This window comes from Phalacrocorax aristotelis, chromosome 22, assembly GCF_949628215.1.
Source record: "Phalacrocorax aristotelis chromosome 22, bGulAri2.1, whole genome shotgun sequence".
Taxonomy (NCBI): Eukaryota; Metazoa; Chordata; class Aves; order Suliformes; family Phalacrocoracidae; genus Phalacrocorax; species Phalacrocorax aristotelis.
Genome location: NC_134297.1, coordinates 6,531,061 through 6,552,276, shown reverse-complemented (window position 1 = coordinate 6,552,276; position 21,216 = coordinate 6,531,061). Strand labels below are relative to the sequence as shown.

The 21,216-nt window shown below is 50.6% G+C and overlaps 1 protein-coding gene across 3 annotated transcripts; it reads left to right on the top strand.

The window, feature by feature from the left end:
• Positions 1-9,279: 9,279 nt before the first annotated feature.
• Positions 9,280-21,183, top strand: LOC142067468 (transmembrane protein 45B-like). 3 transcript variants are annotated; one of them, XM_075116082.1, is made up of 7 exons: positions 9,280-9,360; positions 15,681-15,882; positions 16,293-16,505; positions 17,286-17,413; positions 17,492-17,676; positions 18,549-18,694; positions 19,454-20,161. In XM_075116082.1, exons 2-6 carry the CDS (start codon positions 15,699-15,701, stop codon positions 18,673-18,675), a joined length of 837 nt encoding a protein of 278 aa, XP_074972183.1. In that variant the 5' UTR covers positions 9,280-9,360; positions 15,681-15,698; the 3' UTR covers positions 18,676-18,694; positions 19,454-20,161. The 3 variants fall into 3 exon arrangements, with proteins under 3 accessions (XP_074972183.1, XP_074972184.1, XP_074972182.1); XM_075116081.1 differs by lacking the exon at positions 17,286-17,413 and adding an exon at positions 13,469-13,583 and having other exon boundaries at positions 9,302-9,360; positions 19,454-20,501; XM_075116083.1 differs by lacking the exon at positions 17,286-17,413 and having other exon boundaries at positions 9,292-9,360; positions 19,454-21,183.
• The last annotated feature ends 33 nt before the right edge of the window (positions 21,184-21,216 follow it).

Below are 21,216 nucleotides of genomic sequence, written 5' to 3'. Positions count from 1 at the left end.
TAACCTCCCTAAACCAAAACCTGCCCCCAGACCACTGGGTTTAATAACCCGCAGCAAAGCTCTCCTCCAGAAATTTTCACATTTTTTCCCTCTACAATAAAAAAAATGAATTAGAAATTGCCATAATTTTACAGGGAGCTCTCACTGCCTATGCATTTAAAACTAGCCTGGATAATGCTCTTGTGAAAAGGCAGTAAAGAATAGTTTTGTACCAGCAAGGGAAGGGCTTAAAAGTTTATTTTCTCGCTGAGTGACTGGAGTTAGGCAAAACCCATCCCCAAAGGTTTCATTGCTGGTGATGCAGCTGTAGGGATTGCCAAATGCATACTCAACAGAGGACTAGTTTTCTAAAAATAGTGATTAGGTCGCTAACTCTGTCTCTCTCGATCCAAATTAAGTCTCAGGATAGATCTGGAGCTGGTGTGAAAGGAAGGGGGGTGCCACTGAGCTTAGTGCTTTCCACCAGCTCTGTCTTCTCATCTCCTGTAGACCAGGGCTAGGAGAAAATCTGCAGTGGCCAGTGTGTTTCATACTGGGGGAAAATGGGGAGAACCTCAAACTTGGGCTGTTTTGGGGTGAATACGTGTATATCATTTTGGTGTTGGGTTTGCAGGGTCTGCTGTGCCCGGCCACACGGGTGACCGGAGTCTGCTTCTGGCTGGGAAACGGGGTTTTGTCTCATGTGGCTGTTTGAAAATGGGAAGTTCAACCAAAGCTGGTTGTCTTGGTTCTGCAGCGAAGGGAGAGAGGGGGAGGTAAAGGCAGCAGCTCATCCTAGCTCTTATAGACACATCTCTCTGGCCAGGGTGAGCTCATCCCTGGTGATGCTCACTGGGTTTCGCTCCTCTGTGGGTGTCTGCAGGTGGATTGAGATGGTTTTGAGGTGCTCTGCAGGTGTTTTGAGAGGGGGTACAGTGGGTGCTGGAGTCTTTCCCTGAGCATCTCCAACTCCACAGTGCTACCTCTGTGCCGCTTACTTTTGGGGGATGTGAGCCCTGGCTACTGAAGGCTCCTGACCTTGCAAACAACGCCAGAAAAAGCTGTAATCTGTGTCCGAGAGAGGCAGTGGTTTTGCAGAAACGTTTTAGGAAGGACTGGTTCAGAGGCAGTGCAGCATCTGTCTTTGGGGAGGGGAGGTGTGGGGCACAGCGGGGATGATCTCTCCCAGACATGATCCTTCAGGTCGAGGTTGGAGCACTCCGTGGGACAAGCGGTAGAAGCAGTTTCCATGGCTGAGCTGCAACCCACTCCCCGAGGCGCCTTATCTTCATCTCTAATTGTTTCTATTCACATGCAATCGAAAGCTGAGGGGTTTGGGATGAGATCTGCTTTGACATTACCCCGGGCAAAACAGCAGCTGGGTGTAGAGTGTTTGTTTTGGGTGTTTGTGCCATGGCAGAGGAAGAAGAGGCTGCAATGTAAAGTGGCTGCAAGGTAAAGCACATCCCAGCTTCACATTGTGGCTCAGCTTTGCTTGACAAGTCATCTCTCTTGCTTCCTTGCCTTGCTGGTGACCGCTATGAACACAAAAACCAATAAATAGAAATACCGGGGAAAAAGGTTAGAATAATTCTGCCAGGATTAGATCAAGTTAAAATAGGAAAACCCCATTTAGAAATCAACTGCCACTAAATAATTCACCTCTCTCCCATGGACCCTATTTTCCTGCCTTGTGGTTCAACAACTAAAGATTTTTGGTTTGTGGAGTAGTTTGGAAAAAAAAAGGGGGGGGGGGGGCAGAGAGAAAAAGTTGCTTGAAAAGTAAGTCAAAGGCTCCAACATGTGTTCTTGGCCAGTTGAATTCAAGATGAGGGTTTTAGGCTTCCCGTGGGAGCTCCCTTTCACAGCTCTCCCCTAATCCTCTGGAAATCGCCTGTTCCCTACAGCTGTTGGTTCACCAGATAAACTATTTGTTCAATTATTCTTGGCTGAGATGGCGCGGGCTGCCTCAAAGGCTGCCGGCTCCATCCCTCGGCCCACTTCAATTGCCTTTGGAGGAGCCCCAGCCCGTTTGAAGCCCACCATCCTCCTCGCAAGTCCATCTCCACCCCCGTATCCTTTTTTATCTCGCCATGACATCCCCAAGCGCGGCCGACGATGCTCCCGTGCGGCTACAGGGGCGGGCTCCGGTGTCGGAGCGCCTGGGTGAGAAAATAATTACAAATGAAAGAGAGATTAGCAGAAGCTGTTGCGACAAATGCTCCTGAAATGGTTTCTGGAGCGCCAGCGGTCCCTTCTAACGGGAGAAGTCAGCTGCAGCTGCCGTCCCTATGGCAATGCGGAAAAACACGGGTCCCACTGGGACCCCAGCATGAAAGCCTAAGGCCCGACAAACCGCGGCTTGGGGGGACGAGATGACGGACCGGGGCAGCTTCGCATCATACAAATGGACTGGTAATTAACACAATTTTTTTTTTTTTTCACATTTGTCTGCCCCCTCCGCCTCCATCCCCCAGGCTCGGCTTCTGCAGAAGCGTTTGAACCCATCTAATAAATGGCTTGCAGCTGCTGAAAGACGGCTCTTGGCTGGTGCTGGGAATTGCTCTGGGTTCACCTTGCGAGGGGTCTTCATCCCTTGCCTTCGGCCTCTCTGAGACGGGTGTGCAGTTCCTAAATGGTTTGTCCTCACTTCAGGTAAAGCCCTGTTTCAGTCTGCCAAACTTCCCCCCATTTAGCCAAGAGGTCAGGGTAACACATCATGTTTATCCAGATCTGTCTGTTGTACAGGACATGCGGGAAAACCCTTCGTGGTGTTTGCATGATGCTTTAAATAGTTGATAGAGGCAAGGTGTGACATGGATGGATGTAGTTTGCACTGCAAGAGAGCGCGTGATGAAATATCGCTTTCCTTAATCACATTTTCCTTACTCACATGGTGGTGGAAGGGCTAATTCAGTCCTCATGTGTAACCCCTGCCTCGCACGGGCAAGAGGTGAGCGGTGAATGAGGGCTGTGAAAAGTGGCAATGCCCAATTGGTCAGCATGCTAATTATGGGGGGTTTCCCCCAGAAAATCAACATTCAGGGCTAACTAGTCCCCGGTATTTCTGGGAAAGAGAGGGGGGTGTTATTTGGAGGAACAAGAAGCATATGGACCAGAGGGTCTATTATTTATTAGGCTGTTTGTCTCCTGGGGCGGTTGGCTCAGGGTAGCCAGGGTGGCCAAGGCAGCAGGACCGTGTAGGGGACAGGAAGGTCACCAGGATGGATACACAGTCCCTGGAAATCTAAATGTGGGAAGCGTGCAGGCATCGTGCTTTAGTGGCTTGCGGAGAAATGATGCAAAATAAAGCAGAGAGCCTGGAAGAGTCACCCCGGCTGAGCATCCCCTTTTCACCAGGCTCAGCAATAGGTGACCATCAGGAAGGAGAGCAATCCTGCTCGCTTGCAGGCAGAGCAAGCGTACAAGCAAGAGGCCAAGATGAAGACAGCATCCCTGTCTTCTCCCGGCCATCCAGCCTTAGGCTAACCAAAGGGCATGACAGGCTGGGTTTTGCTTAGTGCTGACAAGCACCGATAATGCTTTAATCATCAGGCAGCCCTTTAGGCCCAGAGCTATGGGGTAGCCCTGCCTTGATGACCAAGGCATGGCCAAAGCTTGTAGTCCTGTGGGATTAGGAGATATGTTTCTCTTTTCCTCCAGACTCTGAATTTTGCCTGATGAGAGGAGATACCGGCTGTGTCACTGTCAGAAATGTTACGGGATGAGGAGAAAAGCTACGGTGAGATGTGCTTCCCTTCAGGCTCATGGCTCTGTGCTCCCTGTCCGGGAGCAGGATCTGAGCACAGGCACTGCAGCATCCTTCTGCTTTGGGGTTCCCCCCCATTTCTAAAGCCAAATAGGATGTACAACCTCACCACGGCTGCATCCCCCTCGCAACCTCCCTCTTATCCCCACCAGCCTTCACCCATCCGCCTTCCATCACGCCCAGGTCCCTTCCAGCTGCTCCCCGCATCTCCCGAGCCCCAGCAATTGCTCTTGAAACAACATGTCAAAACACCATTAGCTCATCCCCGGCCAGCCTGGCTCCGTTCCCCAGCCAAATTGGCGAGGACAGGCTGGCGCTGAGGCATCCTGCCTGGTACTTTGAAGCATCCGCCCGCGCTCGGCGGGGACAGCTGGGCCGTGCCACAATCCCCTCGGCCCTTTGGGCTAAGCCGGGCGTTTTAAAATAGTCCCCCCTCCCTTCCCCTGCCCAACGGTGACAACTGCGCAATTATTTTAGATGCTGTTTACGGACCCGTGGCGTAACCGGAGCCCGCGGGCGGCGGGGAGGAATGGAAGGTGGAGGGCGAAAGGGGCTGGGGGAGAGGGGGGGTCAGTCCTGAGTGGGTTTCACCCTAATTATCAGCCCCCTCGTTTCTCAGAGGGGTGGCTAAGGCGGCTGGAAAACTCATGTATGCATGCAAAAGCCACAGCACCAAAGAGACCGGTGACTGAAAACAGAAACTTTGCTTAAGGATGGTTTGAACCCCTTGGCATTTGTTTTAGGGCTCACCCAAAAGCAGTGCTACCTCCTGGCTGGAAAAGCGATGCTGCCGGGTGGGTTGAGAGAGCGGGTGGAGATGGAAACTGCCCCGGGTAATGCCTCGCCTTGTGCCTTGGTTTCCCCATTGGTAAAATAGGGATGTGATGTCTGGTACAACCCCAGAAAAGGAGGGCAAGGGCCCAGGTTAGAGCTGGTATTCCCAAACCCAGCTGCTGCCAAGTGCCTTTAGCAGAGGGAGGGCTGTGACAAAGTGACACAAGGAGCTTCTTGCCAGCAGCGTGGGACCAGCTCACAGCCGGGCTCCACTAGTGGAAAGCCAACCTCAAACTAGGGATGCAGCCTCCAGTCCCCCAGGCCTGCACCCTCACACCCCTGAGCATCCTTCGGCGGCGGTGCCGGAGCCTTTCTGTGAGCCCTCAGCACCACCTAGTGTTCCCAGATTTTCCTGGGGTTCATTTCTGCACACCCAAGATGTGTCTGGCCACGCTGTGCGGTGGCTGGTCCCACCAGGACAGCAGCGGCAGCCCACGACCCTCGTCCCTGCATCCACAAGGAGCACCCCCACCCCCCAATTACTGCTTTTCTTCTCCCATTAACACCACAAATCCCTTGTGCAAGCTCTCAGGTGTGAAGGCTGCTCCCCAAAAACCCAGCACCCACTTCCCACAGCCCTCCCAGAGCATCCTCCTTCGTGGGCATCGATTTACAGGGTAGGTTGAAATGTTTCGCCGTCCAAGGCCGCTTCTGCAGAGCTTGGGGAGATGCTGGTTTGTAGCACATCAGGGCTGTATTTCTATTGCTAAACGTCAATAAATATCAGGTTTTGAATTTGCTCTTGTCCCCGGGTACAGTTTTTGATGAAATGCAACTTTTAGGATTGATTGGGATGCTGAAAATTAGCAGAAATTATAAATGTCTGCTCAAGAAAGAGAGTCAGAGCTGGAGTGCTGGGGAAGAGGGCAACAGCAGGCAAAAATAATAACTGATGATAAATACAGGGAAAAAGAAAACGTAAATACCGGTATTAACAATTACACTTTCCAAACCTAATTTAAAAAGTGAGGAGTTTAGTGTTTACGTGTCAAGATGACGAATTAATTTTCACTCTCTCTTTTCAGACGAAACTACGCATCACATCTGCTCCTGCCCATCCCTCGCGACTTCACGTCCCCAGTAACCTCACCACCGGTCAGAGACGTTTCCTCCAGCTCCAGATGTTGAAGGGCAACGAATCCCCAAATAAATGCCACTTGTTTCAGTAGGTGACATGGGTACGAACAGCAAGGGCGAGCCCAGCCGCGGGGCTTCGGAGGTGACATTCCTCCCTCTGCCACCGAGATGTGCCCTTGCTCCACTCGCTGCTGACTGGCAGCTTGAAGGGCAGGGGGGAAAACCAAAAATCAAACCCCTGGGAAGTATTAGTTTTTTATTCTGCTGTGCCCTTCCTCTGCCTGCACCAGCTCCCTTGAAAACGGCCTGGGGAAAAATGGCGATTTGTTTAGCCGAGAAGCGCTGCGGTTGTGCAGGGAACGATCGTTGCAGAAATAAAAACGGGCAGCTCCCAGGATTTGAAGATTTCGTTTCGCCTGGCTCCCGGGGGCAATATCAATGTCAGGGCGCTGAGGCCCCTGCGGGCAGAGCAGGGGCTGCCCAGCTCCCCCCGGCCTCTCCTGGGCAGCTCGTGCCAGTGTCACCCCCTCTCCCATGCGGGGACGGAGGTGGTTTCGTGGACTATTTCATTGCCTGCCTGCTTTTTATGCTCCGCATCAGCTGTGAGGTATTTTTTACCCTGCTTGCCCCTGTTAAAATTTCCCACGGAGTTTTGCCCACTTTGTGTTCCCTTTTTGGTGCAATTGCTTTGAGCTCTAGCCTTCACCACCTCTCCCTGTGTCTCCCTTTCTGGTGCCTTTCACTGTTTTCTTGCTCTCCACCTTCGCTTTCCCTTACATTTATTTTATCTGGCTACACAATTTTCTTTTTAATGATCTTCTGTCCCTTATTAACGCTTTTGCCTTGTCCAAGCACGCTGCAGTGCTGGCGTCCAGCTGGGACTGATGCAGTTTGAATCACATCGTGGCTGAGCTCTCCCTGCTTTTATTTGATTCCAGTCCCCTCTCGCCTGTTTTTACCCAGCCGGGGTCTCAGATCTGTTCACGGCGGGGCTGTAATAGAAACCTTTTGGGTTTTTTCTTTGCTTGTGTCTGCTTTCTTTGCCAAGCTCTGCCCCAAAGCGATCCCTTTTCGGTCCGGCCGTGCACGGATGCTGCTTGCTCTCTGCAGCTGCAGATGTGCCATATCGGATTTATTCATCTTCTCCTTTTGCCATCTGGCAAACTCCTTCCTAGACATCTTTGCGAGGAAACAGGGCGTTTGCAGGAATTAGGTCACGTTTTGAGCAGAGTTCAACAAGTCCCTCGCCATCTTCTTTGCTAATTCCCAGTTCGCGCCTCCCCACGGCTCTTTTCACTCCCCATCGCACCCTGCACGGGGACTAAAGCTGCCCATGGTGAGGAGTAAATTGTGCTGGCGGTAGTTTGGAGGCAGCTGCAGGTCTCTGCCCCTTCCCCCGTTGTAAGGTGCTTTGGCATCACTGCAAGTCTGGGTTGTGATGGGTATGGGTACGTTTAGGGGCTGCGATTCTGCGTGGGGTAGGCAGGGAGAAAATAGACATCAAGAGGTGTGGAATTAGAGATGGGCGGGACACAAAACCCCTTTTTGAGCCCTCAAAAATTCCTCGAATGGGAACTGTGACTTTTTCCCAAGACTGATTTCATGTGAAGGCAACAAGCTTTGGAAAAGCTGCTAATCGGGACTTGAGCCCTGGGGTTATTTTTGGCTGGGTGTGTGGTCCAGCGTGGTGACCGGGGCTCCCAGCTCCAGTGGTAGCCCAGTGCCCGTGGCTGGTGAGAGGTCAGGTGAGTTACAGTCTTTACATGTGATTTCAAGGCCATTTAAGGAACTATGAGGGTTTTAAAGGGTGGCTGAGCCCCGGTGAAAAGATAAATTAGAGATTTCTCTTTTTTTAATGTGTTTTATTGGGAAATGGTTGCTCTGGACCACGTAGGAATGAGAAGTTTCACTGAGGTTGGATTCTGTTCATCCTTCAGCTCAGGGATGGTCTTTACACATGGAGAGGTTATTTGTTTCCTTGTAGTAAGATCCACCCCCACCCCGTGGTTTCATTCGCAAATATTTGACGCTGCAAATTTCCTGGTAGCCAAGGAATGCCAACATGACGCAGAGGCAAATTTCCATTTCAGAGTCAGGTTTAGCTAAAGGTTTAGGTTTCAGCTAAATTCAGCCTTTCAAGATGAGAGGAGCTGTGGGCTTTATGTACCAGGTCCAGCAACTTCATCGCTAATGAGTCAGATTTTTGCATGGCATTTTTGGTGTCGTTTTGGGACATCCCCTGGTTTTTATTTCATGAGCTTGAGCAGAGAGGCAGCAGCTCCCCAGTTAGATAATTCTTCATGTTTCCAGGCCCTCCATCTCACCACTTGTTTTCCTCCCATTTATTTCTCAACCTTCGTTTCAGGTGTAGGTTTTTTTGGGGGTAAAGCCTCCCACGTGCCTTCAGCACCCTAATTTATTCTGATTTATTCCAGGGCTTGCGAGACATGCATTAAAATGACAGCAAGCTCCTCGGACATTCATGAAACAGTTTAATGGAGGAACTGCCTAAAAAGAGCAAAGAAACGCCTGCAGCTTGGCTTTTGCCTCTGGAAAATTTGAACCGCCCCACCTGAAAAAACACGCACGGTTTGGGCATCCAACCCCACCACTGATAAAATCAGTGGCGAGAGGATGCCTGCGGGATGCTTCCTCCCTTCCAGCGGCGCCCACCTCTCTGAGCGGTGAGAAAGGATGAATTAATGGATAATTATTTTTACAAGCAGTCACCTGTTTAAACAACATCACGGGACAGGGTGAGGGAATAGATATGATTTTAATAAATCAAAATCATAATAATAAAAAAAGACCAGGCATTGCCAGCCAGCGCTTCTAACCATGAAGTCATTTATAAAACTGGGTGGATATATTTAAAACATTAAAATTCAGCTTTCTCACTACAAATTCCCTGCGGCAGGTGCATTTGCTCTCAGTGATGTAAGTACCTATGCTGCTCTGTAAAAGTGAGTTAAACCCGGGGCTATTGCACAGAAGGCTCTGTCAGTGCTTCCCTTACAAATAGCGATAATAATGCTTACCTCTCTCCCAAGGGCGTCGTGGGGGTTAATTATTTAACATTTGTAAAGCACTTGCAGGGCTGGAGATGAAAGTGGAAAGTATTATTAAGAATAAACTACGCTTTATAGGAGGCCTGGTCAGAAAATTGCATTCGGAGTTGAAATATGGGTTATGAGTGGGGATCCCCAGAGGAGCATCCGTCATGACCTGGGAAGCACAGAAAATGAAGTGCTTCAAAGAAATTAATCTGTTCTGCAGTGTTTCGTGGCCGGGGCTGTGCCGAGGGGTGCAGGGAGCTTGGGGGGGGGGTAATGCCCCAGGCAGCCCCCCCCATCCCTGCAAGAGGTGGGAGATGGGGGAGTCCTATCGAGGAAATTCGATCATTGCAGTGAAATGTGAGAAAATAAAGATCTGGGGGAAAAGCCTTGAGACAGCCAGTTTTTCAAGTCAGGAAGTCGCAGATAAGTCTTTGGGGCAGAAAGCTGCAAATTAAAGCACCCGGTGTGCCCAGGGGTGGGTTTTTTTTAAGGTGTCCTGGGTCACCTCTCCCCTCCGGCCGGGGTTTGGGGGAGGCTGGGAGCACCTGGGGCTGGCAGGGAGGAGGCAGGTGCCGCAGGCAGGGGAGGAGCACGGCTCACCTGGGCGCAGGTGCGGCAGCGGGATCACTGGGATCACCGGGGCAGGTAAGACTCCGCTGGCTGGGGCTGGTGTGGGGAGGGGGCTTTGTGTTGGGAAGGAGCTGGGGAGGAGGGCGCAAAGTCACCCCAAGCTGTGGAAGTCACCCCCCCATAGCTGGGAGAGAAAGGGACCCCACCTGCCCCCCGTTTTGGGCGGGAGGGATGGGGGGGACCCCTCAGTTTGGCATCTGGTTCAGCCTCATAGGGAGGGAGGAGAGGGGTTGGGGTGGGTGAGCTTGGACCCACTCCCCGTGGGAAAGCGAAGTGGGGGGGACACGGGGAGGTGTGCGCTCTGCCTTCCTCAGCCTGCCGGGGTGTCCCACCACCCCAGCGTCCCAGCGGGATGGGGCAGAGGAGGGTTTGCTGCTGCCCCTGCCAGGCTGGGCTGCGGCGGTGGGACACGACGGGGCAGCCCAGCGAACGGGCAGCAACATTTTCCAAGGAGCAAGTTGAAAAATAAACACGATGCGTGGGGCCTGAGAGCAGGCAGAGGTGAGAGCGGGGCAGCCTGGGGGCGAGGGGTCCCTCCCCAAGCCCCCTGAGCCCCTTGCTGGGCTGCCTGCAGGAAGCCCTCGCTGGCTCCTTGCTCCACTCCCAGCCCAATTAAATGCAAAAGCTTTGCCTAACAGCTAGACTGAAATTGCTGCTGTGTGCACTGATCCAGAAACTCTCTCCCCACCCTCCTTTACCTACCGAATTGCCCAGAAAAGTCCCTTTTAGTGCCCCAAAACATGCAGATTTGGAGGAAAACCAGAGCCTGGGGGACTGCCCTGCTCGAGGGATGGCGTGCCTCCCTTAGCTGGGCACTGCTGGGGAAAGGTTTCTTCCTTCTTCCTACCAGTTTGTCATTAAAAAACTAGTAACATCTCACTTTTGCTGCACAGGGTGCAATCACCAAGGCACAGGGCGCTTGTGTTGGGCAGCCACAGCCACCTAATAAATTCAGATGGATCTGCATTAGCCAACAGGCTTAGGTCTATGTGTTTAAGGTGAATAACTGGATATATCTGGGATGTATTGCAATGGAAACGGTTTCTTTAGTAGCTTGTCTTGGACAGTTTTCTCTGAGGAATGTCAAAGGCAGCTGGGAGGAACGCTTAGCCAGCGTCGCAATGAGGGGCAGTCGCGACAATTTTAGGGCGAGCAATCATTTCATTTTCAGAAAATACCGATTTTTGCGGCATTGCCGGTGGCAGTAGCGCTGGTTTTGAGTCACTGCTTTGTGCGGGTGCTTGTGAGGTAGTAGGGGCTGGTGGCGTCAGGGCTATTCCATCATCGCACATCGCGGAGCTGGGCAGGCCGTTCGGTGCACGGACCTTGGCTCGCCGAGTCCCATGGCAACCACCGTGTTGGTTAAAAACACTTTCATCTCTTAGGCATCATTCAGAGGCAAAGAAAAATGGCTTTTAAGAAGGTAACGTGTATTTCCCAAAACAGATCATTTTTAAAGTCAGACCTCGCTGCCTTAAAGCCACAAATAAACAAATGCAGGTCGTAAAGAGAAGCAAAGGGATGACGAAGCGCCTCCTCCGAGCCCCTGTAATTAAGATGGCTTTGGCTAATTTGTTTTATTTCTCAGCTTTCTCTGCTGGGCTGTAACTCGGAGATGCTTCTTGCTGCTTCCCTGGTGGCCGGGCTCAGCGCAGGGGTGGGGATGGAGAGTGCAAAGCAGGGACCTGTAAGAAAGAAGGCAAAAAGAGGCAGAGTAAGGAAGAGCTGTAGCAGGCAGAGAGCAATATCAGCTCTCCATCACCTCTCTCCCGCCCAGTGCCTCTTTTCAGGTGAGTCCATTGTGTCTATTAAATAGACCTCAGGTCCAGCGTCCCGAATTTGAAGCTTTCATCCCAGTTTGAACTTCCACATTGAATTTCCCCATCGCAGCAGGCCTTTATTTTAGGATTAGCTCAGTCTATCTCATGTGTCTATCAGCAGCCGCCGTACCTGATGGTCCTCCAGATATTCCCCAGCAATTGAGCCTAATAGGCTGCAATGATTATGGTAATTTTTAACCTAAGACTAAAACCCCTAAGGATCCTTTAGAGGCAGAAAAGTTGCTTTCCTGGTTTTGCAGATGCAGTTGGGCTCACGAATATTAGTAACAAATAACATGATTGCTCGGTGTCGTCATTAACGCTCCCCAGAGCAGATGGAGACAGGGATAGAAGAAAAACTGACAATAATGGGATGAAATGGTTCAGAGTGGGGTTTTAGTCTGACATTAATGCATTAGGGATCCAACTCCTAGGGGAGCTAATGGAAGTGCTGCTATGATTAGAAGTGCCTCTGCAGACAAATAAGACAGTGCTGGTAATGGAGTGAGGCAGTGCCGGCAGGCAGCGGGCAACAGGAGAGCTTATATTTGTAGGAGATGCCACCCCTGACACCTCCTGGGCATCTCCTTTGCCATCTTTCCGTCCATGGAGGTGCAATTATCTCACTTCCATGTCTTCTCCTCCGGTCACCCCGTCGCTGGGCCACTGCCTTCCCTCCCAGCCTTTTTGAATCACTGGTGGAGCCTTTGGGCTGCGGGGCTGGTTATGTTGTGCTCAGAGGAAGATGTGATGCACACCAGGAGCATACAGGGGAGGAAACGGGCTGCTGGAGGATGCGTTTTTGGTCGAAGCACCTCAGCTGCTGTCAGTCTGTAGGTCTGGCTTTGATGCTCTCCTGCAGTCTCAGATTCAGCACGAGGAGACCCGAACCACCTCGAGAAGGCTGGAAATAGCCTCCTTATTTCCAGATATGCGCCTCGCGTACTGCAGGCAGTGGCATTCCCCAGCTCAGCCTGAGCTCAGCCTTTTGTGTTTTTGCAAGCCAGGACATTTCCCTTCTTCACTGAGTCAGCCTTTCCCTCGGGACCGGCCCTGTCACCCGCAGACGCTCCGAGAGCCAGGCAGCAGGTCCCGCGGAGAGCAAACCAACTCTGGTGCATCTGAACTGCCTGATTTGCGGAGGTCGAAGGGCGAAGTTAACTGCAGGGGTGATGGATGCAACCTGTTTCCAACGGCGAACTTTAGACTGTACTTTCCAAGCTAGGGAAAATGGAAGTGATGCTCTGACTGAGGTGTTATTGATGCAATAATAAAAACTTTACAAAAACAAACCCTCAGTAAAGCAAATGAGACCTTTGGAGAGCTCAAAGGGCCCAGGGTTTGGCTGAAAAGAGACATCCGTGGCTGCCAGGGTAGGGCAAGAGGAGGCAAAAGTCTAGCTGGGCTCTTCGCCATCCTCCCTGCAGCTCCAGACGCCTTCCCGGGAGGTTAGGTGCATTAGCTATAAACCAAGAAGAAACCAGCTCCTTTGGGAGGTGATAAGAGCAGATGAAACAGTAAATCATTAAGCCGGTGCAGCTCACGGTGTTGTAATAAACAGGGGGCAAAGTGCGTTAATTAGAAGCCAGCAGGGACATGGGTGTGTTATCAAACTCGCAGGTTAGACAACGGGGGAACAGGACAAAATCAGGCTTTGCAGGGATGCCCTGTAATGGTGGTTGTTGCTACCAACCCCAACATCAGCTGGTCCTTCAGCTTTTTCTTTTCCCCAGTGTGGCTGATGGCAGGCAAAGCCTCACTGGCTTTTGGAGCTGTAGGGATGAACAAAAGCTGTTTGCTCCAGGGTGCTCACAGCTGAAAACATAATTGGGTGGGGTTTTTTTCCCCCTGTGCTCGGTTTTTGCGTGTTTTCAAAGGAGGAAGAGAAGCAGGAGAAATAGTTTTGCTGGTCATGCGTCCCAGATAAGCCACCCTGCTTCCTGCTAGCGAGCGATCGGGCAGGTACGGACGGCAGCAACCCCGAAGCAATCCCTGCTGCACTCACCCCGTCGCACGTAAGCGCTGTAAGGTGGACGTGCCACCCAGCCAGGTTGTGTGTACTCCCTTTAAGTGACGTTTATTTTCCCTGATTTCATTGATCAGTGTATCCTTTAAGTCATCCCATTTTGACTACGTCGGTCTCGTGGGAAATCATCAGGTCCCATTAAATATCTGCCTTTAAAACATAACTGCTGGAGCTAGGTCATGGAGTTATATATTTGACTGTATATTGCTGTGGTAGTGTTATAATTATAGCATTAATACGGCATGATATGGCTGCAGTACTTCTTGTGGTGTTCCAGGATCGGTCTGGCTCTGCTTCCAGTCATTATCCTGATGTTATACCAGTACATGTATGTGGTGGGATATTCTGCTCACCCAGAAAATACAGATTTTTCAGCCGTCTCCCTGGCTCAGGTACGCTGCTCCCTTCATCACAGGGATACAGGTGGATGCTCTGATTCCCCAGTTGTCTCCTTCAAAGGACTAAAGAGACTATTGTATTAACCCACTGGACTGTGCCAGCATTGCTGGTAATTGGCGCCTTGCTTTGATTTTGTGTTTAATTACCCAATGCACCCACTGTCAATAAATCTCTCCTTTCAAGTCATGAAAAAAGGCAGAGCTGTGCAGTGCTGCCAACAGCTGCCTGCAAAGCTGCTAGTCAATACGGTAGAAAATATTTCCATGCACAGCTTTTCCACCCTTGGATTGAATCCCCTCCTAAATTTGTTTGCATGAAACCCACCATGATAGCTCGTAGGTGTTTGGTGGAGGCAGGACTGCGGGACCAGCCTCTGGCGTAAGCTGCAAGGACGTGTCTGCTGCTGCCTGTAGCTGCGTGCACCTGGGAGGTGTTTGCACGAGGAGGCAATGTTTGCTTACCTCGAGGTGCTGGGTTAGCTGGTTTGGTTAAACCGGTTCAGATCGGGCAGGTTGGCTACAGGGCTTTAGCAGGTCTGATCTAACCCAGTGGATTTTCCTGCCTGGGGACAGCTGCCTCTGGGAGATGGTATCTGCACACAGCCAAGCTCCGGGGGCATGGACTTGATGGGGCGAAACAAGGTGTCCCTGGGACAAATTGCCCTGAAATCAGCTATTAATAAAGCCAAAGCAGCCGTTCTCCCCTTTCGAAGGCTGGCAGCAGCAGCAAGCCATGTTCAACCTCACGCCCAAATTGTCCTTTATGCAGAAGGCCAGCAAGAGCAGAATCAGAGCGTTTTGGGGTTTATATTCCCAGCGAGTGGGGGCTGAAGCCCAAAATGCAGCTGGGGAAGGTGGTTTAAGGATAACCAGGTCGTGGGCGTATGGGAAGGGAGGGTCAGGTCCAGCACCAAACTACGCAGCCCCATCTACGTGGATGGATGGCATCTGCACCACTAGAGAGCTGGTTTCTGTCCAGCTTTTAAGACCCGCTCAGCACAGAGAGAAGGATTACTAAATGGAGAAGGAAGTCCTGGGCATCAGCAGCGCAGCCTTTGCCATCAATTAAAAACATCCTAATTGACCAGCCAGCCTGACACAACCGACCTGCGATCCCGCCAAGGCAGGCCCCAGAACATATGCTCGAGCCCACATCAAAGAGCTAATCGTTTCTCCACCTAATTAAGCAAACCAGCAAATGGCAAACAGGAGCCGGCTGGGTTTTAATTGCTGTAATTCTCCTAGGAAACGGGTCCCCTGGCTCTCCTACAAACCATGCACGCGTGCACTCCGGCACGAAGGGGCACGGAGGCTCCAGCAGCTCGGCTGGGATCTCTGGGCTCTGCGCCGCGCCAACCCTGGCTTAGTGATGCTCTGGAGAGAGAGGAAGGGGTGGGAAGCGGCGGTGATGCAGGGAGAGAGTTGGTTTCTTTGCCCAGAACCAAAGTGGTTTGTTTCCAGCAGCTTTTGGGGTATTTTTGAAGCTATATTCTTAACAAAATGCTTTGGCTTTGCAAAATAGATGTGGGGCGGGTTTTTTTTTTCCCCACTCCATGGGCTGAAAAAATTCCAGGAATTTAAAGAATTTTTGGACACAGCACACCACTTCTGTGGCTGTTCAAGGAGCTAAAGAAACCCCCGATGTTTACCCTAAGGCCTTCCTGTTTTCCCTGTGCATTTTCTCTCTTGCCTGGTCCCAGAAAGCCCACCTTGCCCTTGTCTGCAGAGGATGCTCTCGCTCGTACCTGTAGAAGGGTAGGAAAAGCAGGAGCTACTGCTGGGAGGGATCTCAGGGGATGCAAAGTTCAGGCTGGGATGTGTCAGAGATTGCAGCAGATATGGGGCCTCTGCTAAATTTGTCTGGAATCTGTTTTTTTTCAGGTATTTCCTAGTCTTGGAGCAAGGACCTCAGAGAGGTCCTTGAAGTTCCCACCTCTCACCATTGGAGGGTTTCCCAGTGCTCCTTCCTATTCCTGTGTGCCTGGTCAAACCTTTTCCAGGCCTCCCTGAAAGGGAAATCCCATTTTTTTCCCAGCATTACGTCAAATAACTGTCGTAAGTTGTACAATGACGTTTTTCTTTGCCTTGTAGTCAGAGGAGGTTGTCAGGATGGCAAACTTCAAGGGTCACGCACTTCCAGGCAGTTTCTTCCTGCTCTTTGGGCTCTGGTGGTCTGTGAAATACCCGCTGCAGTATCTCAGCCAGAAAGTAAATAAGAAATCCCACAGGAATTATTGTTTCCAGCGTGTGGATGCTATCGAAGGGGGAATCAAAATCATCTTTGCTCTAATAGGTAAGTGTTATATTTTACTAGCTATGTTGGTAACATCCCAGCCTGTAGTGATGACCATCCTGGAGCCCTTACTCCAAAGAAACCGGTCCAGACGTGGAAGGATGAATCCTTGATGTTCATCTTACCTTGATCTCTAGTAGAGTTTGATGCAAAAAGACCAAGTCTCGTACCCCTTCCCAAAGCTGAGCTACCATTCATATGGGCAGGCCTGATTTCTATATCCAGTCTTTTCTCCCTACGTTATGGTCAGACTGGATGATCCTAGAGGTCTTTTCCGACCTTTATGATTCTATGATTCTAATGCAAACCCATCAGCTCTTGCTTCAGAACCCCCCCGCAGCAATGAGTAGCATCAACCGTCATTATGAAATAAACCATCGGAAACGGGGTGCTCTTGCGTGTCCGTGCAGGGATGCTGGCAGAGCAGTTCGTCCCGGATGGTCCACACTTGTACCTCTACAGCGGGGAGAGCCACGACTGGGTGAAGCTGATGAACTGGCAGCACACCACCATGTACCTCTTCTATGGCCTCTCCGGGGTGGTGGACGTCTTCACCTACGTCTCCGATGCGGTGCCGCGGGGTCTGGATCGCCTCATGCTGTCCTTGGCTGTGTTCGTTGAAGGTTGGTAGAACATGGTGCTTAATTCAGGGGGGGATGTTGGAGGGTGAGTCAGAGAGGGACTGAAATCTGCCAGACTGCGATATTTCTCTGAACACCCCTGAAGACAGGACACATTTTAGGTGATATATTATCGAAGGGCTGTCTGTAGCAAGATGGGAAATACAGGCATCAATAGGTCCTGGCTTCGTCTGGTTTGGGATTTCTGGGGTGGCAGCGATACAAAGCAGCAGGCTGAGTTTCCTCGTTATGATAAATGGCTGGCGGATGCCGCATTTATCTTACATCTACAGAGCTGTTTGCGTGCCCCGCGTTCCCCCCCGAGAGCCATTAATTGCACTGCAGGCATCATCACCCTCATCTGCTTGCATTGCACGTGGCAAATTCAAGTGACTACTTCTGGCTTCAGCGCATCATGAATATCATTTTGTCTTCAGGCTGTCTTGCAAGTCACGAGCCAGAATTTCAGACCCCTTTTGGATCACACAGGGAAAACACTCTAGGAAATGAAGGTCTTGCTTATCTAGAAAACCCCTTAGTGAAGGCACATATCTTGTTATTTCCCTTCCCTGTTCCCAGTGGTTTTTGGAGCAGGAGCAGCTCAACAGGCAGTTTGGCATGTGAGAAAAGGAAACCTGTCATTTCCAGCTCCCAAGAAAATGGTGAAGTTTAGCCATAGAAAAGCAGGAGGCAGCAGGAACCTGGCTACGAGGGGAGGGTGATCTGAAGAGGTGATGGCACTGACACGGGAAGAAAACCACTCTTCTGTTGTCCTCTGTTCAGATCCTCCTTCCCCAAGGTTGGGCAACTCATGCTACCGGGATGGTGGGATGCCAGGAGACCTAGAGGGATGGTGCTACGTGGAGTCCCTTGTTTTCGTGGTGACCTGTCCCAGTTTGCCAACCGGGCAGGTGATTTTCTCCACCAGGGCTCTGCGGTCACGGCTGGTATTGCTAATGCCACTGTAAGCGTGGTATGTATTTTGGCAGGTTGCCTCTTTTACTACCACGTCCTTCACCGCCCCATGCTGGATCAGCACATCCACTCCCTGCTGCTCATCGCCATCTTTTCAGGAGCCTGCAGCACCATGCTGGAGGTCTTCCTCCGCGACAACATTGTCCTGGAGCTGTTCAGAGCCGGTGTCACCATTGTCCAAGGAACGTGGTTCTGGCAGGTCAGTTCTGCCTTCTCTTGTGGGGCAGAGCACCGAGGTAGGAGAGCAACGGGAAAACAGGAAAAGAAGCTGTACATCACATATCAATCGCACGTCTCTGAAGGATAATTTTGCCAGGCTCTCTTCATAAATAGATCATAACCCAGAATGAAAATTTACTTATCGCAGGTCATCTCTGATGACTGCTCCTGCTGAAATAGCTGTTTGTCTTGGCTTATTGCTTCTCTGGGGGGAACAGCAAAAGCGAGCGCTCTCGGCGAGCGAGCAACATTTTACAGTATCTAACAACCAAGTACTAATTGCTTAATGTGTCTAATGCACCCTGCAGCACTCCCTCTGGTTTAGTGGAAAGATGCAAACCCCACCAAGCAATAAAATGGCTGAATAAAGATACAGTCAGCTGATTGCTTTGGTAGTAGTTGGAGATGCAAAGAAATCAGCTAGAGATAACCACTCCCAAAACCAGGCTGCCAAAAAGAAATGTGAGCTCTTTCTCAGCCCCAGGCCTGCTGCGCTAACTCAGACAGTTTATTCAGAGATGAAAAACCGGGCTGAGCTTGTAAAATACTAAATATGGAGTTTTTAAAGGATGGCTAGGAGTCTGCAATGCAGAGGGACGGTTGTGTCTGGGTATTGTACAGCGAAAGAGAGACTGCAGGCCCAGACTTGCTTTGTGTGGCCTCTCATTGCAAGGCTGGACTTCAGCGAGGCCAGCACTGTCTCAGCAAAACCCACTCTCCCCGTCAGGGCTCAAGCCCCTCGGTCACCAGGTGGATCATGGTGATAACTGAGATGGACAGAGGGGTGCTGGAGGCCTTCAGTACCTTGATATTTTTTTTTCCCCAAGGTAATAAATTGTTTGTTCCACCCAGATCGGGGTCGTGCTGTTCCAGCCGTGGGGAGGCCAAATGTGGGATGAGAACGACCACAGCAACATCATGTTCCTCACCATGTGCTTCTTCTGGCACTGGGCAGGCGCTGTGGCCATCCTGGCTATAAACTACACTCTCACTTACTGGTACGGCTGGGGCGTGAATTTGGGCAGGGGCGGGGTGGGCAGACAGGGATGGGGATGCCTGGAGCGAGATGCAGATGTGATCCCGCCGATCCTGGAGGACAAAGTCACAGCTGAATCAGCAGCCCTTGACGGCTGCAAGTTCTAGGGCACGGTGACAAACGTGCGCGCTATTTGTCAAGTGAACAGAATGAAAAAGAGTGTCAGCAAGAGGGACGGCATTAAATGCAGAGAAGTCAAATAACCGAGCCCCCGAAGCTGCTCCTGGAACTCGCACCACTTGTTTTCCTCTGCACAAGGTGCTGGAAGTCAAACTTTAATTCGATAGAGAAATCAAAGCATTACCAGGACCGCCTGACACTCTGTCCCCTCCCTTGCAAGGATTTTTGAAGCGGTTGACGGTCACCAAGGTTCAACAGCACTGTGTGACCGCTAAGCCATCGCCAGCCCCTGGCATGGCTTTTCCAAGGAAGGGGACGTGATCCCACTTTCAGGGGTGCTCCTAAAGCCTATGAGTCTCTCAGGGATGCTGCACGGCTTGCTGAGACATGGGCTGCAGAAGCGACAGGCCAGTCTATGCAAGCAGATAGACTTTATACAGAGTAAAACCCACCAAATCCCCCAAACCCCAGCATTTTAGGACCTTCATTATAATTTCTCCCCGTCTATTCATTACAAGTGCACTTTGCTCCCCTGAGCAGTCTGGGGAGTGGCAGTAGTTTGGGGTTTTGCTAACAGTGATTTATTGCTTGTGTGTTACAGCTGCATCCAGAGGGGCAGGAGAGGCATCGGAGAGCCCTACATCGGCCTCGGAGTCCGGCAGCAAAAGTGTGACACAAGCTCCCAAGCCGCCTTCTTAAATGGATCTGATGAAGAGTGAAGAGGGTGCAATGTCCCTCTCCAAATACATGAAGAATCTGTTTTCTAGAAGGAAAAAAATTTAAAACCTAATTATATATTTATGTTTGGAAGAGCAAAGAGACGTGCCACCATTCTGCTGCTGGGCAGCATGTCGCGCACACGGGTGATATCTGCCCTCCATCCGTACCTGAATACTGCTATCTCTGAAATGAGCACTCTTTGCAGTGATTTTTAGCAACAAAATTAAGTGCAGAAATTCAACATGATGAGATTGCGTCATCCTATGGGTTCCCATGTGTGTTTCCATAGTGAAGGAGGGCATCCTTTGGCCAACTGACTTTTCCAAGCGCCTGGAGGCTTTGACCTGCCATGATTGAAGTCACAGAAACCTCCGGGCTTGAGGTCGTGTACGTATGGACCAAGGCATCATCCCAAGGAGGAAGAGTAAAAGATCACTGAATGTGAGATAATGTCAAATTTGCAACCTCATGGCTTGATTTTGCACAATACAAATTTTATTACCGAGGTTTCGAACTAAAGAGGGGTTTTGTTAATAGTTTTCCTGTTCACTTAAATGCTGAAAGAGTGAATAAATGTGAAATAAAAGTCCTCACTGAGCCGATATCCTTAAATTTAAGTCTGATAAATTATAGAGTGCGCAATAATAGCTTAGACAAATCCATCCCTTAGACCTGTAAAGCCTGAAGGGTTGTAAGATACATGGCTAAGCAGCAGGGATTCATAAAACGTCCCGTTTTTCCATTGAAAATAAACCCCTCAGCTTGGAAAGTGAGATGAGAGAGGCACACGTTTTGTTTTTAGCCCGCCTTTGCCAGCTAATTTATTGCAAAAAGTGAGTGGAAATCTCACCTCCTAGAGAGGAGAAAAACATGCCAGTAGTCAGTACAGGGGCTAAAAATGTATAAAAAATAAACACCGGCGCAAGCTGAATTGCAACTGTTCGTGTCTCAAAACCTGGGGCTGGGAGGATGCTCTGCACTGAAGCCTTCTCACTGCTGCGTAACGGGGGGGACGGATGGCAGCTGATTTTTGTCTTCATGTTCACGACTGAACAGAAAAGCAGCTACGGGCAGATCCGAGCGTCTGCGACTGTGTGCTTACACCCAGGGAAGGCAGAGCTCGTCTTCTAACACCCTTTCCTCTTGTGCAAAGAGCTTGTTGCAGACTAAGGGAGCTACAGCCTGGATTTATTGCTTATTAACAGTGCTGTAAAGACTAATTAGCTTTCCTTGAATGCCAGCCTTCTTGTATTTCCACCACTGAGCTGCTTTATTTTGCGGGACTGGATATCGGGAGGTGCAAATGGGCTCGGTGTGAAGAGAATTAAGCAGCAGAGCAATACATCTCTGTAAATCCATCTGATAAACGCCGTGCAATTAAGTCTCCTGAGTTGTAACTGCCAAATGCGACGAGCATTTTGCAGATACGATTTTTCTGCCGAGCGGAATAGTTTTTCTAAACTGCATGGATTCCTCTTGCTGCTACGGTGAGACACAAGCCGGGGAGAGCGTTTTGCAGGCTGCCGCCTCCTAATGCACTGAAAAAAACCTATTTGCAAGGTGACAAGCTGAGTTACCTAGAGTGCTGCAGGACGGAATTCAGCTTAATTGAACAGGAAAAGGGCCTTGTGTGGTGTTCTGAAG

Excerpts from the sequence above, each read along its gene's own strand:
- LOC142067468 (XM_075116081.1), top strand. The coding sequence starts at position 13,503 with ATGTTATACCAGTACATGTATGTGGTGGGATATTCTGCTCACCCAGAA. Across the intron at positions 17,677-18,548 it reads AAGGAACGTGGTTCTGGCAG|ATCGGGGTCGTGCTGTTCCA; the intron begins GTCAGTTCTGCC and ends TGTTCCACCCAG. Across the intron at positions 18,695-19,453 it reads AACTACACTCTCACTTACTG|CTGCATCCAGAGGGGCAGGA; the intron begins GTACGGCTGGGG and ends TGTGTGTTACAG.